Source organism: Peromyscus leucopus, chromosome 10, assembly GCF_004664715.2.
Source record: "Peromyscus leucopus breed LL Stock chromosome 10, UCI_PerLeu_2.1, whole genome shotgun sequence".
Taxonomy (NCBI): Eukaryota; Metazoa; Chordata; class Mammalia; order Rodentia; family Cricetidae; genus Peromyscus; species Peromyscus leucopus.
Window position 1 is genome coordinate 22503190 of NC_051071.1, and position 25665 is coordinate 22528854.

The 25665-nt window shown below is 44.4% G+C and overlaps 1 protein-coding gene and 1 long non-coding RNA gene across 21 annotated transcripts in view; one reads left to right on the forward strand and one right to left on the reverse strand.

The window, feature by feature from the left end:
- Window positions 1-619: 619 nt before the first annotated feature.
- Window positions 620-25665, reverse strand: part of Ikzf1 (IKAROS family zinc finger 1) — a 96180-nt gene continuing 71134 nt past the window's right edge. For 10 of the 20 annotated variants that reach the window (XM_037208981.1, XM_037208975.1, XM_028882970.2 and 7 more), the window contains 4 exons: window positions 22939-23106; window positions 18340-18465; window positions 14733-14867; window positions 620-3865 (listed from right to left, as the gene is read on the reverse strand). In XM_037208981.1, the coding sequence (XP_037064876.1) occupies window positions 3162-3865; window positions 14733-14867; window positions 18340-18465; window positions 22939-23106 (1133 nt within the window). In that variant the 3' untranslated portion in view covers window positions 620-3161. The remainder of the gene's footprint in view (window positions 3866-14732; window positions 14868-18339; window positions 18466-22938; window positions 23107-25665) is intronic. The other 10 variants (XM_037208973.1, XM_037208976.1, XM_037208987.1 and 7 more) reach the window with 5 other exon arrangements.
- Window positions 5789-11886, forward strand: LOC114702516. Its single transcript, XR_005092321.1, has 4 exons — window positions 5789-6045; window positions 6444-6642; window positions 8071-8240; window positions 9731-11886. It is a non-coding gene; the product is annotated as an uncharacterized LOC114702516 (long non-coding RNA).

Consider the following 25665-nt stretch of genomic DNA (forward strand, 5'->3'; position numbering starts at 1 on the left):
CATTCTTATTGCTGGAACTGAAGAAGAGAAAAACAGATGATACGTCATGATATGTCTACACAAATTCAGTTCATTTCAAGTTTGTTTTGGCAAGATGAGGTTACAAGAGTCAAAAACAAACAAAAGAAGAAAAGAGCGCAAAATATGACACAAGCATAAAACACCCCCCTCCCCGTCTCCATAACAAGTGCCTCTGCTTCTCAATGAAGACTCTAATGGTTTATTATGTGGTTGATTCTAAACTGGAAACAGAGTGTGCTGGTATCTGAAGCAACTGGTGCTGGGACATGTCCTGGGTGATAATGCAGTGGTAACACAGTGATGCTCATCGGGACACACACACATACACACACACACACACACACACACACACACACACACACACACATTAATCACAGAAGGGACCTGGGACAGGAAGCTGGGGTAATAGGGAGGAGAGGGAATGAGAAATGGTGATTGCTAGCTGTCACTAACAGGTCAGCCTGCTCTTAGGAACCCTCCTGCCTCTGATGGCTACTTAAAAGACAACACGAAGGCATGGAGTCTCAGCACACTTCGTCGTCACACAGCAATACTGAAGACACACACCATACAACAGAACAAACCACAGAACAAAAAGTGAGGTCATGCAAAACCCTACTTTACCAGCTAAAGAAAAACATCATCAACTTTGGATACAGAATATAGCCACCTTCAAACATAATTTAATTACTTGTGGACATAATATGAAACCTTATCTTAAATACAATAGTTTCAAAAAAAATGCTGTTACAATATAAAACCACAACAAAAGGTGTGCAAATAGACATTTATATCAGCTAAAAAAGGCAGTGAGAGGGAGGGCAAAGCATTCTAGAAAACAGCTCCTGAAGCCACTATTTACAGTTCTGCTTTAACATCTGAATGCTGGTGGCGGGAGGCGGGGGGCTTGGAGCCGTCTCCTTTGGACCAGCTGACCCTGTAGCTCTCATGGATAAGGACAAGAGTGAGCAGGAGCTGCCAGCCAGCAAACTGGAGGCTTGGAAGGTTGTCATCCGGAGTATATGAATTTGGGTAAGGCCAGCCTTTCTCTGCATATTGAACAAAAGCTCTTCACAGCTCTAGTTCCTCAAATTCTCCCTTTACTCAGTGTAAATCATTATAGTTGCAATTTTATTTTCACTTTCAAAATGCCACATTGTTCTGGAAGCAAAGAAACCCACACTTAAGAGTGATACCTTCTCGAGCTTCACTCTGGCAACTGAACTCGGAAGCTCTGGAGGAACTGTATTCTCAAATGCGCATAGAGAATTCACCTACTTTCCAAAGAAACAAGCGCAGCTGGAAGCAGCTGACCAGGAAAGGCTTCAAGGGCTTTTTGTTTCCCACACTTTCCACCAGTTTAAGATTTAGATCCGTGGTTTGCCCCCATGGAACACCTGGGAGATAGTTTTGGATATCAACTAGGATGCTCCTGGCATCAACTGGACGCCGGGGATACTGCTAAGTAAGCTGCAATTCCGAGAACAGTCCCCACCAGTGATGATGAGCCCCGTGTGTCAGGAGGGCTGTGACTAAGAACCCCTGCTTTACCCTAAGAGCTGCTATAGACAGTCTCCCCTCCAGTTCTTTGGAATCACCTCAGATTTTCTGTGATTTACAGACAGTGCTGTAAACATGGACAGTTCTATGCTTTTGTTTCGTTGAGGTGGTGGAGGGTAATGACCCTAATACTGACCCTTAAGAGAGGCCCATCCTGTTGAGAATCTCCAGCTAACTGACTTAGCTTCAGTGTGGCATTCCTGTCTTGCTGGACCAGATCTCACCTCTACCACCTCACCTGCCTCTTTCCTGTGATATCTGGTGGGCATTCCTCTCTGGGAACCTGCACTGGTCACATTGTGGCCCCAAACATTCCAATATCTTAATACCTCTACCTGATAAAGGATGCATGGTCCCTGGCCTGTTTATGTGAAAACACATGCTGCTTGGTATTGTGCCGAAGAGCTTCAGAATATTTAAAAAATTTTGTTTAAAAGCAAGGATATTCTGTGTTTTAGCCACTGAGATGCTGGGCTCATATTTCCTAAAAATGGTCATTCTGAAGAATGATTTTACAGGCTTTCAAACAAAAACAACATACAGTGTGAGTAGGGAAAGATATTTATCTGACTAAGATAGCCAGGTCCATAGCTATGATCAGAACAGGGATTCAATTGGAATGAAGGGATATGGTTGGACTTGGGTGGGATACGTCCTGATAGGTGCAAACCAGTCCAGGGAGGAATAGAAACCCAGACAACCGAGAGTGGGGCTTGAAAGAAAGCTTTGGCTTCTGGGGAATTTTACAGTATGAGAAGTTTAAGGTCTCAGTTTCAGGATCGGAGTCTAAAATGTAACGATGAGCTTTGGGACATTAATGGCACGGGAGTGGCGAAGGAACAGGGCTACCCAAAAGTGCCCACAGGAGCACTGAGCTCATCTCACTGGGTGTCAAGCCCCAGGAGGCTGGGTGTGATCAGAAGAGGACTCTGCCAGGCTCTCCAGTCCCTTCCCTTCTTTCTCAGAGGAGTCCCTCCGCACAACTTAATCCAGACACCATGTTTCCATGCAGTATATGACTGAATAGCATCTTTCAAAGTTCAGTCTTTGGCCCTGGTCTTCACACGGCTGCATTCTTGCTCCTCCCCAGCTGCCTTATGTCTGGTCCTGTGCCACCCTGCGGAGCTCCCTGAGATGGCCCCACCCCAGTGGCTATGGTGTTTTGGGGGATTTGGAGAATCCATTGGGCATAAACTCTGCTTAGGGCAAGGTTCACCTTGCTCCTTCTTGGATAATTCTTTTATTCAATTCTCTGAAAATTCAGGCTGTATTTTTTGGGGTGGGTGGGTGGGTGGGTGGGTGCGTTGGATCAGAAAGCCATTGGTCACAGAAATCTCAGCTAGCCATCAACAAAACCGTCTAGAAGGGTGGATGTCCTGAATGCTCCCGATGCAAAGCAATCCTGTCTCTAACATTAAAACCTTGTCGTCATCTACCGCAAATCAAATCCCAAACAACCAACAACTCAAAGGGACAAATGCTGCCTGCAAGTCTACACCAAACATTGTCCACTGTGGGTCCAGCTGCCAGGAGGGAGGCATAGGCAGCTGTATTTGTGCTTCTGTGGGGCCTGGCTGGATTTAGTTCAGGTGGTAGCGATGCTCTCCCCGGGTGATATGGGATGAGAACTCGTACCTGTCCCGGCTGTGATAACCACACATGTTACACTCAAAAGGCTCCCGGAAGCCATGGCAGCCCATGTGGATGGTGTACATGACGTGATCCAGGAAGAGCACGCGGCAGTGTTCGCACTTGTAGACCTTCAGCTGCTCGCCACTCGTGCTGACCACGCGGATGGCATCCTGGGAGTTCTCTGAGGCCGCCCTCAGCACCTCATAGGCCCGCTGCTCCTCCTTGAGGGCCAGCCCGTTGTGCACGTGTGGGGTGATGTGGTTGGTCAGGTAGATGAGGCCACTGCGCTGCTCCTCTGCGTTGCTCTCGGTGTCCGTGGAGTCTTGGCAGCTGTTGCTCGGGGAGGCCTCCCGCTCCGATGACACAGACTTGGCCTTGGACAGCAGCAGCAAGTTCTCCACGGCGCTGTCCTGCGCCGAGTGGTTGGACCGTGGGGGGCCATCTGCGGGGGGCTTGTGCAGCTGGTACATGGAGCTGATGACAGGCACCACCTCAGAGCTGCCAGGGGGTGTCTGCACCAGCGGGCGCAGGGACTCAGCCCCCAGGTAGTTGATGGCATTGTTGATGGCCTGGTCCATCACATGGGATGTCATCATCTCGTCCTTCTCATAGCTGGCACTGTCATAGGGCATGTCTGACAGGCACTTGTCTCCTGTGGGAAGTAGGTGACCATTAGTAAAATCTATACCCAGGGGGTTGGAAGGTGTCCCTACTGTCACAGCGGACAGGACACATTTGCCCAGGCACAGGGTGGAAAAAGGGAACATCCTGCCCAGGGTCGTACTATAACATGTGCTTTGAGAAATCCTATTTACCCATGAATAAGGAAACTAAAGGTTGTCCATGTCAGCTTGAACTGTGCATGTTTCATTAAGTAAGGTAAAATTAACACTATTATATTGAATTTAAGTATTTTAAAAGAGTTTTCTAAATGTATACTATTTAATTTATCCTAAAATTATTTAATTAAAACACACAGCCATGAATTAATTCATGTAATAAATTTAAGATACTATATTACATTTATCATTTTAATATAGAAAAACTTGTACTCAAAAACATGATTACATATTACTTATAATAAACTAAATATTTCTTAGTAAATATTTCAAAAGTAGATGAACTCCAGTGCATGATGAAAGCAGAATGGATACATTAACACAACTGTATGCACCCTCGCTTCATAGTTAGCAGTAGTGAATGATCTTAGCAGAAACTGGAAGCGGGAAACAGAGAAAATCCATTGGAGTAGACTGGGAGGTGGGCACCATTCACTTACTATTACAAAAATGCCTAATACTAAAGATGAACGAAACTGAGAATTCAGTGGTGACTTGTTGTGGGATAGAGTGCTTGTTTAACTCTGTAAAGATATGTTACTTTTGCTTATGCTGCATTTGTTTAATTATGTAAAGATGTGTTTCTGTTTTACCTTGCCTGCCTAAGGCACCTGATTGGTCTAATAAAAAGCTGAATGGCCAATAGTTGGGCAGGGGAAGGATAGATGGTGCTGGCAGGCAGAGAGAAAGACCCCAGCTGGGGGCCGGCCAGCCAGCCAGCCACGGAGGAAGCAAAAAAGCAGGATGGACAGTACATAGATGAGGTAAACGAGCTTCTGGGCAGCACATAGATTAATAGAAATGGGTTAATTTAAGTTAAAAAAGCTAGCAAGAAACAAGCCTAAGCTAAGGCTGAGCATTCATAATTAATAGTAAGTCTCCATGTCTTTATTAGGGAGCTAGTTGGTGGCCCAAAGAAAACCCCAACTATAAGTGGCACCCAAACATAGGGCATGCATTTTTACATAGGGCCTGGGAAAGCTGGAAAAAAAAAAAGAAACCAACATGGCTTCCTAGTAGCCTGGTGCTCGTAGTGTAAGGTGACCTGTACAGCAAGCACTTGAGCAGCTGGCGTGTTAACCAGAAACAACAGCTAAGTAAAAATGCCCACCATAATGTGGGCACCACTTCTTAGAGCTGAGGTGATTAAATGCAGCTCCCAGTTAAACTCAACTCTTGGTCAGGCCTGCAGGGCATAAAGCTCAGCTCTCACAGACCCGAGTGGGGTGGAGCCAGCTGTTAGTGCAAAGTCGAGCAGGTTGGGCTCATATGGTCAAAGAACACTACAGGTACACAGTAAAGCAGGTCCAGACAGGAAAAAAAAAACAACCCAAAACTCTCATTAGGTTACAGTTACAACTCTAGTTTGAAAATGTGCATCGGTGCTTAAGAAAGAAAAGAAAATGGGTGTAGATGGTCATAGGAAAAAATAAATAGTTTGAAAATAGTACAGTCTTTAAAGAGAGAGTGAAGTAATATAAAGGAAAAAAGTCATGTAAAGATGGGAAATACACAGGGAGTCTGTGGATCCTGTCTGGTGTTGTGCTGACTTTGAATTTTTTGAATGCTAATGAGTGAACAATAGCTGCTGAGAGACATAGGATTGTAACAGGGACTGCTGAATTAAAACAGCCTAGATACTTTAGGGATGTCTTAACTTAAAAATGGAATTCAGAAAACGAGGTTATGCTTTTGTTTCCACAGGAAATGAAAGGCTGTGGATTCCTTCAATGTTAGTAGAGATCAGGTTTGATTGGGGAGACCTCCTGAAAATTTTGATAATAAAGAAATAAACCAAGAAAAAATACAAGACGGGTGATGTATATGCTAGTCCTTCTGCATGGGAACAGCTCTGAGACTGGACAACAACTGTTACAACTAGTTTTTCCATAATGTGACCATTGTCTCGGTTTTCTCAGGGTGCCTTGGAGATACTGTTGCCTCCAGACAACGGGGAGCGGTCTAGAGAACACAACACCCACACTCCCAAGAGGTGGGTGATTATTGGTCATTTGGTGGGTTTTGGATATTTATCATCATTTAGGAGTGATATAGGAATATAGGATAAAAAGACAACTATTAACCTCAAATATTTTACAATGGTATGGATTTTGGTATATTGGTACAAATTTAAACTTGTTTTTGTTATGCTGTATGTATATTTCTATTCTTATCTGGGGTGTTGTGCTTATATAGCTCATTTAAAAATGTAATGTATAATTAAGAAATGCAGATTAGTAGTTAGTCATCTATAGTAACCAAATTTGTAGCTATATTAGGTATGTTTTCAAGGTTAAACAGATATATTTTAGATAGGTGACCTTCAAATGCTTCAGAAACCTACAGATATGGCATTTAAGATGTTTACTAACCTAAGGCTTTTCATGACAGTGAGACATGTCTACTCCTGGCAGCACCAATCTACTTCATAAAAGAATGATGGGCATCCAAGAACCTCCATACAGAGTTTGCTTTCATTGTGGCAAGGTAGCCATTTGGGCAAGAAACTGTCTTTGCTTCGACAGCTGACCATCCAAACTGGACATGCAGGACACAAAGGAAAGAGACTGCCCAACTGTGTCAGGACAAGGTAGGACAGTCCTTTAAGATTCTTGTTTTGTAGAAAAGTCTGCCAGATACTCTAGGCCTGTAGGCTGAAGATGGATGCCACAGTGTTGCAGAGGAACCTTGGGTGACTGTCCAGGCAGCCAGATGTCTCTGTTGTTTTTATATTTTTGGAAGTTGCTTGCTCTGCACTTCCTGTTTACTCAGGTAATAGCATATCCTTCTGGGGTCTTTGCAGGAGTTGAAGACTAGATAGTTATAGTTACAGTTTTCCTTAGTTATGAGAAGGTAAATGAGGTATAGAGCTTTGGACTCATCAAGATAAGATAGATAACAGAGTGATTTCTCCTAATTTGGCAAATGCAAAAAGACTGGATATTGTAAATGTAATTCTTACTTAATAACTATTCTTATTGTATATAGTTTTACTATGTTAAAGTCAAAACCTTTCTTCTTATTTAGAAAAAAAAGGGGGAAATGTTGTAGAATATTTGCTTAACCAGGCAAAGATGTGTTACATTTGTTTATGCTGCATTTGTTTAACTATGTAAAGATGTGTTGCATTTGCATTAATTAAATACAATTAACCTGGGCGGAGAGGGACAGGGTTAGCAACTAGTGGACAGGAAGTAGCAGGGAGGAGGAGAGCCTGGGTTGTTTAGTTGGGGCAGTGTGGAGGGAGAGAGGCTTCTGGGGACACCAGCTAAGAGAGAAAGTTAGCCAGGTGCTACTCTGTCTGAGCTCGCACCTTTTCACCCTAGCCTTTGAATCTGGAGCTTTATTAGAACGATAGAGATTTAGTTAAAGCTACCTTTAGTGGCAGCAACAGAGCCATTGTCCGGGGGAACAGAATTGCCCCCAGGCTATGGCCTGAGCAGATGGGCTGACAGTAGTTTAAAGGGCAGCCACCACATAAAACAGCTAGCTCTCACCTTAGCTTTTAAACTACATGAACTCTACTACAATCTGGACCTTTGATGTTCCCAAAGGCCCATGTTTTCAGGTCTTGTCCAACCTGTGGCCCATAAGCCAGATGTATCCCAGTATATCTATGAATGTGCCTGAATCCATTTGTAGATAATAATGTCTTATCACAATGTCGAAGAAGCTTGGTGACTACCCAGGGACATGCTGTTGGGAGTTCTGGACTCTTTAGGGAAGAAGGGCTGAAAGGGAAGACCTTAGATTTTGGGTGACTATATTCTCAAAGGAGATACTGAGACTCTGACCCTCTTATATTTTCCTCTTGCTTCATAACCACACGGCAAACTTTTTTTTTTTTTTTTTTTTTTTTTTTTTTTTTTTTTTTTTTCAGTTTTTCGAGACAGAGTTTCTCTGTGCAGTTCTGGTGCCTGTCCTGGATCTGGCTCCGTAGACCAGGCTGGCCTCGACCTCACAGAGATCCACCTGGCTCAAACATTTCTTATGACCTACTTATGCTTCCCTGCCACAGGTCCAGAACAACAGGGCCAGTCTTGGAGAGGAACCTTTCAAAGCTGCAAATTCAACTTCTTTTTTAACAAGTTGAACATCTCAGGTATTTTTCTTCAGTGATGGAAAATCTGGCTAACACAAACCTCCATCCGCGGTACCAGTGGGAGACGAGATTAGATCTGGCTTCGGGTAATTAGTTTTGGAGTAAATGTTCTAATAATGAAATAAAATGAATTTCTTTAAAGATTTATCATCTAGCTGGGCAGTGGTGGCACAAGCCTTTAATTCCAGCACTCAGGAGGCAGAGACAGGTTGATTTCTGAGACTTTGAGGCCAGCCTGGTCTACAGAGTGAGTTCCAGAGCAGCCAGGACAACAGAGAGAAATCTTGTCTTGATAAACCAAAAAAAAAAAAAGTTTTATCTGCTAAATGTTAAGTCTAATATGAACTCATGACTCAGACAGCAAATTCATTCAAGCAATTGTTTACGTTCCTCTTGGCAGGCAGGGATAGCCATTTGTGGACCTTCTCAGTGATGGTAAATGAGAACACACGAGGCAGCCTACAGAAGCAGATGCAATCTTTACATTTCACCTCGAACCCTGCCTCCCTCCTCTTCAACACATCTGGCTCGACAGTGGGACCAAAAGGAAAGGCAGTGAGGACTGTCCCTATCCTTGGATGCACACAGCTCACAAGAGACACACACTCAATAGTCATGGCAGACTCCATCCCCATCTGAGAAATCCCACGAGCACAGGAAGGCTTGCCTCCAGAGTGTCAGACAGGCGTCTCACCTCATAAAGAGCCAGATGGGGGCATGAGCGTCTGTGTCCATGGCTGGGGGCAGCAGCAGTAAAGGTGCTGAGGGTAAAGGGAGCCTGGAGCTTTGGTAGGACAATGTGGAGGTCTAGGGGCCAGAGCTCCAGGAGCATGGGCAAGGTCCAAATGGAAGCCAGGATCATATCCTGGAACCTTAGCAAACTGGATTTGTTTAAATAAAAAGGGGAACTGGTGAGGGGTCTGAAGAAAGTGACCTACCCAGCCACAGTGAGACTGAAGAGGTACAAAGATGAGGGTGTACCTGAAGGCAGCTGATGAGGGTGGTGGCAGAAGATGATCCCAATGTCTTTCACACCGACATTGAGGTCATCACCTTCCCCAAACTCTTTATTTACAGTAGGACAAACTATTCCACAATTCATAACTCTACCCATAGTCCTTGAAAAAACATTAGCAACCATTAAATAGTAGGCCAGGATTGTAACAGTTGTGTAGCTTGGTCTACTTGAGGGACTCTAAGCAGAGTGAGAGCGGGGTCTGTCCCTGATGCTTTGGCAGGCTCTTGGGAACCTACTCCTCATACTAGGTTGCCTTGCCCAGCCTTAATACAAAGGGAGGAGCTTAGTCCTACCTCAACTTGACATGCCATGCTTTGTTGACACCCATGGGAGGCCTGCCCCTTTCTGAACAGAAACAGAGGAGGAGTAGATGGGCAGAGGCAGAGAGGAGGTGGGGGGGGGGGGGGGGAGGGTGTAGGGAATGGGAGAAGAGGAGGGAGGGGAAACTTTGGTCAGGATATAAAATAAATGAACAAATTTAATTCATTAAAAAAAAAAAGGTAGCCCAGGAATGTATCCCACATGTTTCGGTATCTTTCTTTGCGTTGTGTTTCTTAGTTACTCCGTGTGTACCACATGACTCCTTGGTTTCATTGATTACATCATCAGAGCAGCACATCCTCTGACACTGGCACAGAATGGTCCTCAGACTAAAGAAAGCAAACGTGTATATGGCCAGTTATATCTTCTCAGAGACTGGACGGAACAAAAGCCCTGTGTGGTGGATGGTAGAGACAACGAAGGGATGTCTCTCTCCATTCCCAGGGAGGTAATTACGTAGCATTCCTAAAACCAAAGATTTTGTTCCTGTAATTTTTTTTTTTTTTTTAATCAAGGTGCTAACCTATCTGGCTACACGGACAGAAGGAGCTTGTTCTCGCTGCCCTTGCATCTCGCTAGCTGCCGGAGCCTAGCCCTGGAGGAGGGTGTGGGCCCGGGGCCCAGTTCTGCTAGCTGTCGAAGTGTGTGTTCTCGCACCAAAGGTGGTGCTTTCCTGTTTCTCCCCAGAGTCGTGGTTCTGTGGTTTTCTAAGCAACCATTGAAGCCTGCTGTTTCAAGAACTGAGTTTCAACAACAAGTGGGTTTTGCAAAGAAAGCAACATAGATTCTAGATGAGCATGGAGTGACAAATCTACCTGTAGAGTTTCTCTACCCATATGTGAAAAATGGAAAGCGACGAAAGTCCCCAGTGCCTCAAAGAAATCTATTATCTATCTGTCTATCTATCTATCTATCTATCTATCTATCTATCTATCTATCTATCTATCTATCTATCATCTATCATCTGTCTGTCTGTCATCTACTACTATTTTACATTCGTCTATTTATGAGCAAGGAAAGAACAGAAAGTTCTTGAAGGAGTTGCAAGACAAAGCTTTGGGTAATGTCACTTCTAGAAACAGGTGGGGTCAGTAACATTTTCAGCATGCCCCCCAACCCTCACGCTGACAGGGAAACAGTTAAATAGGCTGATTTTTTTTCCCCTTTTGTGATCATGGAGCTGAAAGCTCCTCTGGCAGGAAGTACGTGACCTTAGCATGTGGGCTGGCTCCCCTGCCTGGAAGCCAAGGCCTTGATGAGCTGTACTGCAGGGGAAGTGAAGCCCTGAGATGTCCCCTGTGGAGACAGGAGGCACCATCTGCTGGTTTAGGGCTTTAACCAAATCGGAAAAATTCAAGAGAGCTCTCAAAGGGAAACATTTTAAGACAAAAGCCACACTTTGCCTCACTTGAACTCCCCCAACACCATCTTTGGCATTCTTTCAGGATTTAAAAAAGTCGTAGTTCTCATAGGAAAAAGTCTCAGATAAAATGGGAAGAACATTGAAATGTCAATCAAGCCCCATTAGACCAAGTACAATGAGCAGGCTGAACAGAAATGTCATGGTTACAGTGAAAATATTTTTTGGCAAGAAAGGAAGTAAGACAAATCAGTAAGTCCATCCTAGGGGAAAAAAAACTTAACTCCAGGAAGAGAGGAAATGCAGCACAATTATTTCATGATATGGAGTAAAAAAATTTTTTTTAGTTTTAGCTATTTTAATTTTTGGAATATGCAACCAGTCAGATTTAGAAAATATTCAAAGACAATACTGAAAAAAAAAAGACAACAGAATAGAGGAAGACTTCAGATCCCAGGAAACAAAATGAAAATCAATCCAATAAACACTTATTTCGTGAGTTAGAAGTAGCCAACACTAGAATAAAAATGACTAGAACTGGATTTCTGACAACACAGTGTTCAAGGAAAAAGAACCGTGTGGGGAGAAAGGTAAAAGCATATTAAAGAAAAGAAAACCAGGCTGAACTTAGCATCCCAGCACCATCCAACAAACAATGTTATAAGCAATGAATGGGGCATGCTCTGTCAATCGGAGAAGGAAGAGCGGCCCAAGGCCACACACTCCAGCGGGACTCCTCAGGGACAAAGGTGACAGGCAGACATCCTCAAACTCAAAGCAACGGTGGGGATGGGATGTCTACAGAAGGATGCCTGAATGTAAAGTCTCCTCGATGAAAGGATTCATCAAAATACACAGAAATGATACTGAGACGCCTTGGTCGGACTCTTCAACCTGTTAAAATACATGGTGGTGAATATCTAAACTATGTAAGAACAATGATTATTGACTAGAATGTGAATACTCTAGAGATGTACAGTGCAAAAGCAAAAAATAAAAATGATTCATAGCTCTTAATGTCTTTTACAATAAATACTTTTATTCTGAGAGTAATTCTTTTTAAAAAGTAGAATCCCCTCTGGGAATGAATATTTATTTGAGGATTGGTTCCACCTCTTAAAGTTTAAGACATGTTTAATATGCCATGGTCATTTGAGTCTGTTTCCTGTACATTAGCGATGTATAGGAACAGGTTAAGCACACAAACAGATACATCCATCCCCAGGAAAAACAGTTGGAATCTTTCTGAGGCAGCATCTTTGGAAGCTTCCAAAGGCATTTACTTCACATCTCTATATTGTAATCCACCTATTATTAATCCTATCCACATGCATGGCCAGAAGATATTTAAAATGATGTTCATCTAATTTAGTACTGGTAATGTCTGGATGTTGGATTTGGCTAACAGAAAGATGTCAAATATTTTCATCAAAATTCACAGTAGCTAGCTATCATGTTAGTAACACAATAATATATTACCCTCAATGTGGAGAGGAGCCTTTGAAGGCCACCTCTTTCTGTTTAGAGATGGAGAAACTATGAGACAGTAGAAAGCCATCACAGGACAGTGAGAGGAAGGCAGGCAGGCATGTGAGACAGAGCAGGAAGGGGCACTGGTTAGGACATGAACTGCCAATCACCTCTGGGGAACACCAGCAGAACACAGCTGCTGGGAGCTCTTCCTGGCACACTCACTTCTGCTCTCCTGGTCCTCCCGTTCCCACAATGCCACTTCCTCCTGGGTTTAACCTCTCCCCTGGAGAGTGCTGTCTCATCTCAGCTTTGCTTCATCGATTCTGTTGTTCCCTCTCACCCAGAAGCGTGTGAATCAAGGCAATGCCCATCCACCCAGGACAGCCATGGTAAAATTTCAGATGCTCCATTTGGCTTGAAGTCCTCCCAACACTTTAGGCCATTAGTAAAGCAAGGGGTATTCTTCAGGTTCCTAATCAGAAAGAGGAAGTCACACCCTGCCTCCTGAGGTCAGTAGCTCTTCACAACCCTTGAACACACTTGCTGCTTCATCTCTGCCAGTTTCCCTGGGCAGTCCATGAAACTCTCTCCACAATTCCAGTTCTCAGTGCCCGCCACAAGGGGGAGATAGGGACCCTGCGCCTGATACTGTCTAAAGTCTCAGCCATCCAGCAAGAAGGATTCCCTCCTCTGATCAGGAAACCAAGTCTCCTCCCTTGTTTCGGTTCACAAGCTCACATTTGCACAGACAAGTCCACGAACAAAATTTCCAGTAAGTGGTTTCTGTTGTGTCTTCTAACAGTCTTTCTTCCCCTTCTTCTTCCCATGAGAAACCTCTATTTAATCAAGATAAAACTGGAGTCCTACTTGTACTTGTAAGAGGAAGGCTGTTGCCCAAGAACCTGATCTCTTTCTTTCTGGCTCAGTGTAGGTGCTCTGGTGCTCTGGTGTGTGTGTGTGTGTGTGTGTGTGTGTGTGTGTGTGTGTGTGTGTCACCATTTTTTTAAGTTCCATGTTTTCTCTAGCATAGTTTCCATGGGATATCCTTATCAGGGTGACATTCTTGAAAATAATTACACCAAACCCTGAACCCTTATTTTCCAGACTTGGTTTCGTCTTTTCTGCAAATGGCACACTAAGCAAGGAAACCCACAGTTTCCTTCATCAACCCCACCCTAACCTCCATTCCTTCCTCAGTAAAGCATCCTCCTCTTGATTGCTACCCATATTCCTGCCATCTCCTCTTTCCAGTTAATTCTGACCCATGCTGTATTTACATTCAAAGCTGCTGCTCCCACTGAGAACATACTCAAGATTTTTCTGTGATTCTGAATAAGACACATTGCACTTAATGGCAATCAAGACCATTAATACTATAGTCGAAGCTTCCTGGGACAACTTCACCCACTGCTTCCCCGTGGGTACTTGGACAAAATTGGGAACACACCTGTCCCTCCATCACATCCCACTGGCCCTGTTCCAGACCCCGCCAACAGCATAGTTTTTTTTTCTCCTCTCTGCCTAGACTCCATGACTCCTTCAGTGTCTGTCTGGAGAGGTGCTCAAGTCTTGACTCTTTCTCAAAGTCCATCTCAGCTTCACAAACACTACCTCTTCTTTCCTGGACATAGCTTTCCTCTCTTGACCATGATCGTAGCTGACCTGCACACTGAGGGCTTCTAAAAGTTTTCACAGCTGTAGGGGCCTTTTATGCTCACCATTGCTCTATGGGACACATAAAGCATGGAACCCAGCTTGGGAAGGTTGATTTATCTTCCCAAGGTCATAGAGTTAATGAACATCTCTGTTCTGACCTCAGGCCTATCTCTGAGGCTAGAGATTTCTACTGAGGCACCTGCCTCAACTTTGTCCGTGTCCTTACAGTGTCTGCCCCAGCTGGTGGGCAGGAAACACTTGTTTATGTCTACAGTAGGCAACAGAGGTTCAAGGAACAAGGGCTCACTCTGCATTATTCCTCAGTGTCAAGGACAGGTCAATGGTCAAAACAGCAATCTAGCTGCAATACTCCATCACTGGAACTTCTGAGGGGCCATTCTCTGTTCGGTTCCCATTAGCCCTCACAGAGGGGAGTGTTGCATAGGCTTCCTGGAAAAATGTGATTTGAAGCTCTGTGAGGGTTGATCTACCTGTCATCAGAGTGGCCACAGAAACACCACACCAAGGGCTCCAGATGCTATGAAATCCTATCTAATTCCTGGTGAAAGGTTTCTGAGTTTGAAGGAAATCATTAGAGAAAAACTTCAATATTTAAGAAATATTAATCTTATCACTTTCTTTTCAAAAAGGGAGATTTTTTTCTCTCCCTCTACTTTCAGATAATTTTCATTTGAGTCTAGAACACCCACATAGTTGTAAGTTAAGAGACAGCAAACATTTAACTCTTACCAAGAAATTTCTGAGGCATAGAGCTCTTACGTTTGGCGACGTTGCTTGCCAGTCTGTCCAGAACAAGGGACCTCTCTGCTCCTATCTTGCACAGATCTTCTGCCACTTCACTGTGGTTAGTTTCTTCCTTAATGACTGAAGTCAAAGACAGTTAGAAAAGCTAGTTTAGATATGCTTGCACTTCAAGATGCTGCTGTATCCAGTATCAACTTCACATTAGTAAAGTGCCAGCAAGAGCCTACTTCTCATCTTCCAGCAGACCCAGGGACTAACTACCTAACACCCCATCCTCCACCTATTCAACCCCACAGCAAGTTACTTGTCCACCATCCAAGGTTGGACAACAGAGAATTAACTGTGTCACTTGGGAGGGTCCTTTCTCAAGATTGCCTTAACCAACTCTAACAATAACCTTGAGAACCAAATATCATCAGGTCTAGAAACGATCGAAGGGTCTGAAGTCACAACTGTATAGGGAACAGTTCCCATCCACACAGCAAATTCCTAATCATCACACAGGGTAGGGAGCCTAGCAGTCATGAAGGGAAATGCAGAAATATGGGCTAGTTCAATCCATCTCTTTCTCTCTCTCTCTCTCTCTCTCTTTTTAAAGATTTATTTATTTATTGTGTATATAGTGTTCTGCCTTCATGTACCCTTTCATACCAGAAGAGGATGCCAGATCTCATTATAAATGGTTGCGAGCCACCACGTGGGTGCTGGGAATTGAACTCTGCACCTCTGGGAGGTCAGTCAATGCTCTGAACCTCTGAGCCACCTCTACAGCCCCGATCTCCTTCTCTATAACAACTCTTCCTATCCCTTAGTGAAGGTCCAAGCCTGTCTTCTGCATAATCTCACCCAGCTGCCTTCTAGTTTGCACGGGAGGGATTTCTGTACTGTAATTCCTTCATTCCCCAAAATGCACCCTACTATTTAAGGAGCTGAAAATGTAAAGTGATCAGCTCCTGCTTTTTAAATCAGCTCTTCCAACACTGTTTCTGTCCTGTGCATTTTCCTTCTCAGATAGCTCCTGTTGATTTACCCTAGGTTTACCCAGTTCTATGCTGGCTTATCTCCATGTTCTTCAAAAGAGTTCCTTGAGCCAGGGCTACATCTTCATGTAACTCTAGTCTTGCCAATCTTCTGATTTATTTTTTTCAGATAGATTTTATAATAAATGACTACCAAATGCTAACAAGATGCATAAAACAATTTTTGTGTTTTAACCATGCCTAGATTTGGGAGGGTGTTCATGGATGGACCAACTCTCTCTCCTTCTTTCATCTTCTACATTTCTTCCTTGCCCAGGACAACCAGGTAGCTTTCTGCCCCTTACCCTGTACTCTTCATGCCAACAGCATCCCTAGCATTTTATATCTTCACTGCCATTGTGAATGCCAATTTAAAACCTGCATTTCTAGTTGAATATGACTTCTGCATAGTCTTTTAGAGGTGGATTATAAATGCATCTTGTTAAATAGCTCAACGTTCAGCCCACAGTCTGATTAACTGGAGGAAGTACAGAAAGTCATAAAACCTAATTCTGAAAGTCATCATACATGTGCTCTATCAAGCTAATATGCTCATTTACATACATGTCTTTCCTTCTCCATGAACTAGGCTCAGTCACCAGCCCAGGCACCCCATCTCTCGGGTAAGACCATACCATACCTCTGAGCTCAACACTTTTTCTCTGTCTTTTGTGCACGTGAGGCCCAGGAGAAAGTTCTTTTTTCCCATGATGATATTAGCAGAGTGTAACAGGTGACCTCAATCATTTTACTAAAGAAAACTTTGTTCAGAAAAACAAACTTTTTCTTACATCTCTCGAGCTAGGCAGTTTTTACTTAATGGGCTCAATGTAAATAAGTCTGGGGAGTTAATGAAGTGACCTGAGGGACATGGAGGGTCAGGAGAGGGAGATGAACAAGAATGTACAGGTTTATTGGCAGGACTTACACTAAAGTTCATTTCTGGGACCTGTCAATGCCAAGGTTCTTAACCCAGCACTCACTCCGTGTCTACAAGGTAGGTGTTGGAGGGGTAAAATAAATATGGCCTTGGCAGCTCCAGTTTGGAACTGGAGTGGCCCACAAAGGCCCAAATGTTGGAGTCCTGGGCTCTAGGGTGATCCAAGTAAGAGGTCCTGGAACCCTTGAGGGTGGAGTCTTGGGGGAGGTCCTTAAGTCACTGGGATCTGTTCTCAAAGAGGAGCATGGGTGCCCAGCCTTTTCTTTCTCTCTTTTTTTCCTGGCTTGTGAGTATATCTCCCCCCCCACCACCCGTCCTCTGCCCCGCTCCCAGGCAGGGGATTTCAGTATACCCATGCTTCCAGCATGGTATGCCCAAAGCAAGGTAGCCGACCAACCATGGGCTGGAATCTTCAAAATTCCAGGGAGAGGTGTCTTCCTTTTATAACTGGTTGTCTCAGACACCCATTACAGCGATGGAAAGCTGGCTGCCACTGGCTCAGGGGTCTATGATCGTCTTGTGTATCTTAATGTGGCATAAGGCAGAGGCAGGAAGAACCCAGTGTGATTAAATGCTGGTGTCTGCCTCTGTGGCTGTGCTGAGGTCACATCGCTGCCTCTTGCTAGAGTCATTTCTCACTTCTTGAGAAAGAACTCGAGCATGAAGCCATCAATCACTTGGCCAGCAGTCAGGACACACCAGAAGTTCAGGGCGAAACTGATTCTCACAACAAGGTAGAGTTTAGTGTACATCCCGGCACTCTTCCCACAGCCTCAGTACCGATGACAGTCAGGGGTTTCCAGCAAGCTCTGCCCTCATCTGTCCAGTACGGACACCCAAAGTCACCCTAAGTTCCAGCCCATCACTTCTCCTTTGATGACCTCAATGAATAGCTAGTTTTTTTTTTCTTTTTTAAAAAGACTCACATCTTTTAAAAAAAAATTATTTATATTATGTATATGAGTTCTCTATCTGCGTGTATGCCTTTATGTCAGAAAATGGCATCAGATCCCACTATAGATAATTGTGAACCACCATGTGGTTGCTGGGAAATGTGGTTGCTGGGAATTGAACTCAGGACATCTGGAAGAGCAGTCAGTGCTTTTAACCACTGAGCCGTCTCTCCAGCCCAAGACTCACATCTTATTTGGACTTTTAAATGCAAAGAAGCAATCACTACACTATTCTAGCTTATTTTTAGTACCCCCCCCCCCCGTGTGTGTGTGTGTGTGTGTGTGTGTGTGTGTGTGTGTGTGTGTGTGTTGCTGGGGATCAAACTCAGGGCCTGCTGCATACTAGGCAAGCTCTGTATCACATATCTATTGCTCCAGCCAATTTCTCTTGGTTTAAAAATCACTCCCTCCCCCAAAAATGCCCCAAACCAAAAACACCCCATAACACAGAATCTTATTAGGGCTGCTACTGGTAAGGGAGGTCTTAGGACAGGCTACGTCTGGTCACTGAGAACACAGAAAGTAGAGGAACACAATGAGTTGTCCCTTGTGTAGCTGCAGTACTACTGGGCAAAAAGCTCCTCTTGGACAGCGTGGCCAGAAACCTGCCACCGAGCCCCGTCCTGACCCAGGTGCCGGGAGGGGAGGGGTCCAGCTCAGCAGGGAGCCTCCATGCTTACCTGGGTACATCGTGCCTGGAAGGCCCATGCTTTCCAAGTAGTTGTGGCAGCGCTCTTTATGTTCCTCTAAAGAGCTTCGCTGCTTATAGCTTCGGCCACAATATCCACATTTGTGAGGCTTACCAACTGCAGAAAACACAATTGAGTTTAAGACTCCAATTACATATTGGCCTTCTGGGTAATGGGAATGCATGCAATACAGTTATAACAAAAAAAAAAAAAGATTAAAAAAATGTACTCTCTGAGAGCTATGACTGTTATGGACTGAGTCAAAATGAATGAATTTAAAAAAGGTTAATGCCCAGGTGACTCATTGATGGCACCAAGAATTCATGACTCTAGTTGTCTCTTAACCCACCACTCTGACTACCAAACTCCTTTCTAAACCACTGAAGTGTGTCCTGTGATGGGAAAAAGTAAACCATCGCAGGGCCGCAGTGTGACAGAAACCTGAGGAGACTATAGAGATCACCTCCAGGGTGGGTCTCTGCCCAGGTTCGACCCTTCATTGGGACAACATCTAATGGAATAAAGTGATAATAAAGTTCAGGAGGCCAAATGAGGTCACTCAACGTCTCTAAGAAACCATGGCAGGAAAAGGCTTTCATGAAATGAATATTTCCAAATGGTATCTTTCTATATCATACAAATGTACTTTACATTTGTAGTACATACTATCTTACTTAAGAATATACAATATGAAAATACAAAATGAAAAGTGATATGGATAAACCAAACTGCATTTTCATGTACATGGAGAATATACACTGTATTTTGCATAGGAAAATGCATTGGAGCCTGTGGAAACTCTCTGTTTTATCCCCAGAGAACACTAGGATGATAAAACTCCCAGATCAGCCCTGTCCATTAAAACTCACTATAATGCTCTAAGTGTTCTCTTCATGTCTGTTCAGCGTGGCATTCACTGTGTTGTTCAATGTGGTAACTACCAGCTACATGGGACTATGGGACATTCCAAGTTTGGCTAGTGCCACAGAGGACAGGCATTTTAATTTTGTTTAATTTTAACTTACTAAAACTCAAGTGCCACATATGGCTAGTGGCTTCTATGTGGAACAATATTGTCCTATGTGAGTTTAGCCTTCCCTGTTTTTTTTTTTTCCTTTGAGTATTATTTCAGGTGAAGACTAGCAAAGGGTCCACATGACACCTATTTTTAAAGACTTCAGTAAAAACAAATTTTAGAGAAAATATTCTCCAATTACTTGATGAGGAATATAGATTTTTCACCCCCATGTCAACACTGCATTTCTCATGCTACAGGACTTAATATATTTCAAAGTATGATACAAAGCCATGCAAATAGGAATGCTTGGTAACTGGTTTACAGCTGAGGTTTCTTAGCTCTCTCTTTTCTATTCTTTTCTTTTCTTTTTTCTTTTTTTGGTTTTTCAAGACGGGGTTTCTCTGTGTAGCTTTGCGCCTTTCCTGGAACTCACTTGGTAGCCAGGCTGGCCTCGAACTCACAGAGATCCGCCTGCCTCTGCCTCCCGAGTGCTGGGATTAAAGGTGTGCACCACCACCGCCCGGCTTAGTTCTCTCTTTTCTAAGCGATCAGATGCTATGAAGAAGTTCTCATGGAAAACAAAGCTTCAGCTACCGAATTCCAAACAGATTTTTATTTTAAGTGTACAGATGTTTTTCCTGCGTGTATATCTGTGTACCACTTGCATGCCTAGTGCCTGCCTTCAAAGGCCATGAAAGGGAGTTAGATGCCCTGCAAATGGAGTTACGGATGATTATGAATTGCCATGTGGGTTCTGGGAATCAAATCTGGCTCCTCAGGAAGAGCAGTCAGTGTTCTTAACTGCTGAGCCAACTCTCCAGTCCTTATAGAATTTTTGTTGAGAGATAATGATGCACCCCAAACATTAGGAAATAATGATGAAGTATGGAATGAATGCTGCCCCAAATTACATATTTATATTCTATTTTTGTAGAAATTAATACAATGTAAATACCTACTCCATGCCCTTTCCTGAAAAGTTTATAACTTTAATGATTGCACCCTGTATAAATGGTATGGTGTCTGATTTGTCTCAGTGTTTTTTTTTTTTTTTTTCTCAGCTAGAACACAAAAAACAAACTGTCTCTAACAAAGCTTGGAGTTTCCAAAGAAGTACTAACCCCAATATCAGCACAAATTCCCTTACCATACTGGAGTCTAGAGCCTCAGTCCACTGTCAGATGCTAGGGAAAGCTATATGGTTGATCTCACCTTTTAATGGAATATGAGTATGGCCATTCACAGAGGAAGAAAATGTGTTACCCTTTGCTAGCCTTTGCAGACAAAGGCTGAAGTCTTGTAATCTAGTAAAGAAAGAAGGAGCAAACACAGTTCTTCTTTTCTCCCAGAACTGTGGCATCAAGGGCATTTTCAGACAATACAGTCATCAACACCCCAGGTCTATGATGGCTGTCTTTACTAGCTCATTGGTGATCCTGTGCCAGAGATAACCTGTCAGGAGCCCACCACCTGTTTTATGTAACTGCTCACATCATTAGCCCCACTGAGAGGAGGAAACCATTATGCCTCCAATGCAATGGGCAAGCATGGAAAGCAAAACACAATCCTGCAACAGTTTCACCAGATTTCATCTTGCCACCTTACAGCTTAAGAATGGCGATGTAGAAAAGATTTATATTGTAAACCAGGAATTAAAGGGTGATAATGCTGGTGTCAGCCTAAAAGTAAGTCTTTGCATTTCCGCTGGCTTGGGAAGCTGGGCTGCTGCCAATCTGAGAGCATGGTGCCTGTCAATTGTGCTTATGTGACTTTTCATAAATGATAGATGGGCAGCTGCTTTCTCTTAGTCACCTGCTAGCATGGCGTGGACTGTATGATCTTCACACCTGACACCTACACACAGGTCTGTACATCACCCCCTCCCTGGCACCACCCTCACTTGGTGGGGCGCACATACTCATCACTAATACATATAGACAATGTTACCCCATCTCAGGAAGCCATCAGTTCTTCTCATTTCTTGCAGAAAACCCATCCCAGGTCTGAGATAGTGTCTCATCTAGGACAGGGAAGCATTGATCCCCTGCCTTATCCCCTGAGAGCGCAGCTCCTCAGTGGAGGAGGGTAGCACCTTCTTGGCAGTGCCAAGAAACTCACCGCAACCATAGCTTTCTGCTATAAGCTTTTGTGAGTCTCCTGCATGGTCACTGTCAGTCAGGGAGGAGAGCAGACTAGAGGGGAGATGACTCTTGGCCTTGGCTCCTTCCCTTCTCTACAGCTGTCTGGTGAGTGCCCATCTGGAGGGGACCACTAACTAGAAAAACCAGTTCTGGCCAGCACCCATTAAAATGTGCACCATAGTCATGTTCCACTCTCACGTGTTTAGAGTTCTTCAAAAGTGAACTCAGTTTGGGCTGAACATGTTTTCCAGCCCTTCTGCGGTGGGGATCTCTCCCGATCCTCCTGCTGGGACAGACTGTCTTTTCTGTCTCCTCCTTTGGAACTCCTATGGTGTGCTCTACCATGCTACATGTGCATAGGATGCTGCTGAAGGGCTTAGGAAATGTGGGCCAAGAGATGGGTAATTTGCACCACGAACTGCATCTTTCCTGTTTGGGAAGAGGTTAGCCGTGGGAAGGATGTGGACTGAGGAGTTCCTGCCTGCGTAGCTACTGCCTTAAGGGTGCAGCCGCTGCTCAGAGAAACCACTGAGCAACGACAGAGTGATGGGTGGTTAAGACAGGGCATCCTTTGAGGGCAGGGACAAAGCCCAGCGACCTGGTGCTCCTAAAGCCAGTGTAGCACATGACACCATGCGACAGGGCGGAACAGGGGCAACCTGTGTACGTTACATCGTGTTGACTACCTTTCAAGCAAACATAATACACGTGCTGGACACAGTCTCTTTCTCTCAGACCTGGAGGCTTGTGGGGCTACTGAGTAAGAGGCAGAAGATGATATCATCTAATCAAAGACAAGTCTGTGTGACAGGCTGAGAAGGTTTTGACAGTTGTCCAGCATTTATTGTAGATTGTGTTCTGAGACTCCAGAGTGTCTGGGACATCCTGTCTTTTTTTTTTTTTTTTTTTTTTTTTTTTCTGCCTGGAGTTTGCTGAGAGCTCCAGACTGGCCAGTCCCATCAAAGCCTCTGCTGGTTTCTGGCATGGGAACTGCTCTCTGGCTAGGGCAGTGTGCCCTGGGTTGGTATACTCTGACCAACCTGTCTGTGCCCTCTTTGCAAGGAAAATTATGTCTATTGCTGCTATTCAACATATTCACACGAACCAGTGATACGTGTGTCGTAGCAATGAAACTAAAGAGATGTGTTTGGAAAGTTAAGGGCATGAGCAGTGCCCTTTAGAAAAATCCCACTTACCCGATGTGGTGGGAGGGAGAAGGCTTTTTTTTTCTGAAATGCACCAAGGAGGTGGGGCTTCCTTCTGTGTTCATTCCCCCACCCATTTCCTCTGGTTCAGTGGGGGAAAGCAGGTCATCCTGTAGAAGGCCAACACCCCCAGAGGGCCGTGACTGGGAACATGGAGCCTATGATCTAGGGCCCCTATACTGAGATGGCCAGGACCTGGCGTCCCTGCCATGCCCAGGAGACCTACCGGAGTGCGTCCTCAGGTGGCCGGTGAGGGCGTCCCTCCGGCGGCAGGCATAGTTGCAGAGGTGGCACTTGAAAGGCTTCTCGCCCGAGTGCAGCTTAATGTGGCGCAGCAGGTTGCCCTTCTGCGTGAAGGAGGCCCCGCACTGGTTGCACTGGAAAGGCCGTTCACCTGGGCGAGAAGGGAAGAGGGGAGCCTGGTGAGAACAGGAGCGAGGGCTGCTCAGGAAGGACGGACGCAAGAAAGTTGTTTCCCGTGGGCTTGGTGACTTCCACCGGCTGCAGGTTTGATAGAACACGAGGCTTTTAGACGCAACCTGCCAGCTGCTTAACGCTTCACTGGCTGGGTCAATTTGATCTGAAAATCTAATTTTTTTTTCCCTAAATCAGAATGGCACATCACAATGCAAATTCAAACTCATTTAAATAAAGTGACTGCAACATTTTGTGATGAGGAGTCACTCTTCCTGATCAGCAGTTTTGGAATAAACCAATATCCAATTTTGCGTGTTGTGGCATTTGGTGGGGTTTTTAATGTGGCTTTTTTCAAAGGGTCTTTAAAATATGCCACTGAAGCAGCAAAATAAAAAGGAAACTCATTAAAAATGCATTTCAGGATCACAAGTTCATTTCAGCGTTACATTCTTATATTTAAATGAAAGGCACTTCATTATAACAGTTATAATAACTTCTTTTCATTTACATTTTCCCTGTATTTTCCCTTTCAATTTCTTCTCCATTACCTGTCTGTCCCTAAGCAGGCAAATCAGGAGAGAGACAGCCAGAGAAAGTGTGAGGGTGAGAGGGAGATTGGAAAAAGATTGAATAAAATGAGAAGAACCAGGGCAGCTACGGCCTGTCCTCCGGAGGGGATCCCAGGCTCCTGCACTGGGAGCCGCCTGGAGACTTCCTCCTGTTCCCTTCTTCACAACGTGGAAACCCTTCATGTTCGTTTTTATGTCCAGACTGGACAAGTCCTATTTCAGGTACTGATTTCGCTGCCATTGGAGGAGTCTTACAAGGAGGCCACTCCGGTTGTGACTGAACTAGTCAAGCTAGCGCCCCTGCAGTGTCAAGAGCGGCAGCTTACGCCCTGGGTCTGGAGAAGGTGCTGGAACGACTGCTTAGGAAGAGGGAGTGTGTGACTGTCCTGCTGGGCAGTCACAGGTCTTAGTACTAACTCAGCCTTTAACTCTCGGGAAGATGACTTGTCGGGTTTCTCATAAAAGCTTCTTCTGAAGAACAGATGCTACATTTAAAAGACCATTATGGATGAAAACATGTGTCCCGAGACATGTTTCTCTTAAAAATACCTAATTAACATTTTCCCAACTGGGTAATGGAGAAGAGACTGTTTACCATGGTGACTGAGGAAGAGCTCAGGCTGTGCTATAAAACCCAGGCCAGGCGATGTTTTAAAGCTTATACTGGCGCTTGAATTTCCTAATTACCTCTTGAGTCTTTTTCAGTGGGCAGTGCAGACACAAAAATTAAAACTAATTTACAGTGGCATTTAACGAATTGTAGGCCAGTCAGAGGGGTCTTGATACTAATCAGTATGTATTCAGTGTTTCCCAAAATTCTTGTTTGGATTAGATTCAGCTGAACAGAACGATGCTGTTTAAAGTCAAAGAGATTGGAGAGGGATAATTGAAGTAGCTCACCAACTGTCACTAAGTCTGCCAGTCCCAAGTGCACACTCAGCTGACATTGTGTTCACAAAGTGCTCAACTCCAATTGGATGAATGGACCAATGTATGAAGAAGACCCAGCTCCAGAACGGGAACATGCCTAATCCCACAGCTCAGCTCTTACTCTGAGAGGGTAGGCCCTCAGGCTGTGTGGAAAAGCCCATGTCACAAAAATGTTCAGGAGACCTGGGCGGTGGTGGCGCCCACCTTTAATCCCAGCACTTGGGAGGCAGAGGCAGGCGAATCTCTGTGAGTTTGAGGACAGCCTGATCTACAGAGTGAGTTCCAGGACAGATCTACACAGAGAAACCCTGTCTCGAAAAACAAAAACAAAAACAAAAAACAAACAAAAAACTGTTCAGGAGACACATTGCCCTTCTAGAGAGACCGCCTTCTCACTCCAGTCCATGCATCTTCATAGGGACTGCTTGCCTGGTGTCTTAATCCCTGCCACAGGGCAAAGTAAGGCAGGCTTACTGTGAATCCACTGGTTTCTAACTGCTTGGGCATGAATGTATAGCCCATGGTGGGGAGTCTTGAAGACCACGTTCCCCAAATGGACCACACACTAGTCCACTCAACAGAGGTGTTACACATAAGGGAATGTGTCCAAAGAGCTGGCACAGCAAGACACAGTTCATGTCCCTCTCTGTTGCCAGTGATCATGGCCTGTTTCCCAAAGGACAACAGCCTGATACTGTATCTGAGTTCAAGTTTCTCTAAGCTTGTATCTACTTACATTTACCTGGGATGAGGAACTAGACATTGCACATTCTAAATTTAATTTTCATCCCACACTCTAGACTTTTCATAAAGAGGTGTTCTGCACAATGTTTGAGACCTTTTAGACAACTTACTTGGGTAAATAAATAATATCTTTGTGTGTGTGTGTGTGTGTTTTTAAACTGGTAGAACCTTGGAGGGCATGTCTGCAGAAGGTAGATACAAGAATAGATGTGCAGCTACCACGCCCGTGGCAGCGCCTGTTGGGCTGGGGACCACAGTGAGCCAGAGTCTTTTATTCTGCTCGGGTCACTCTT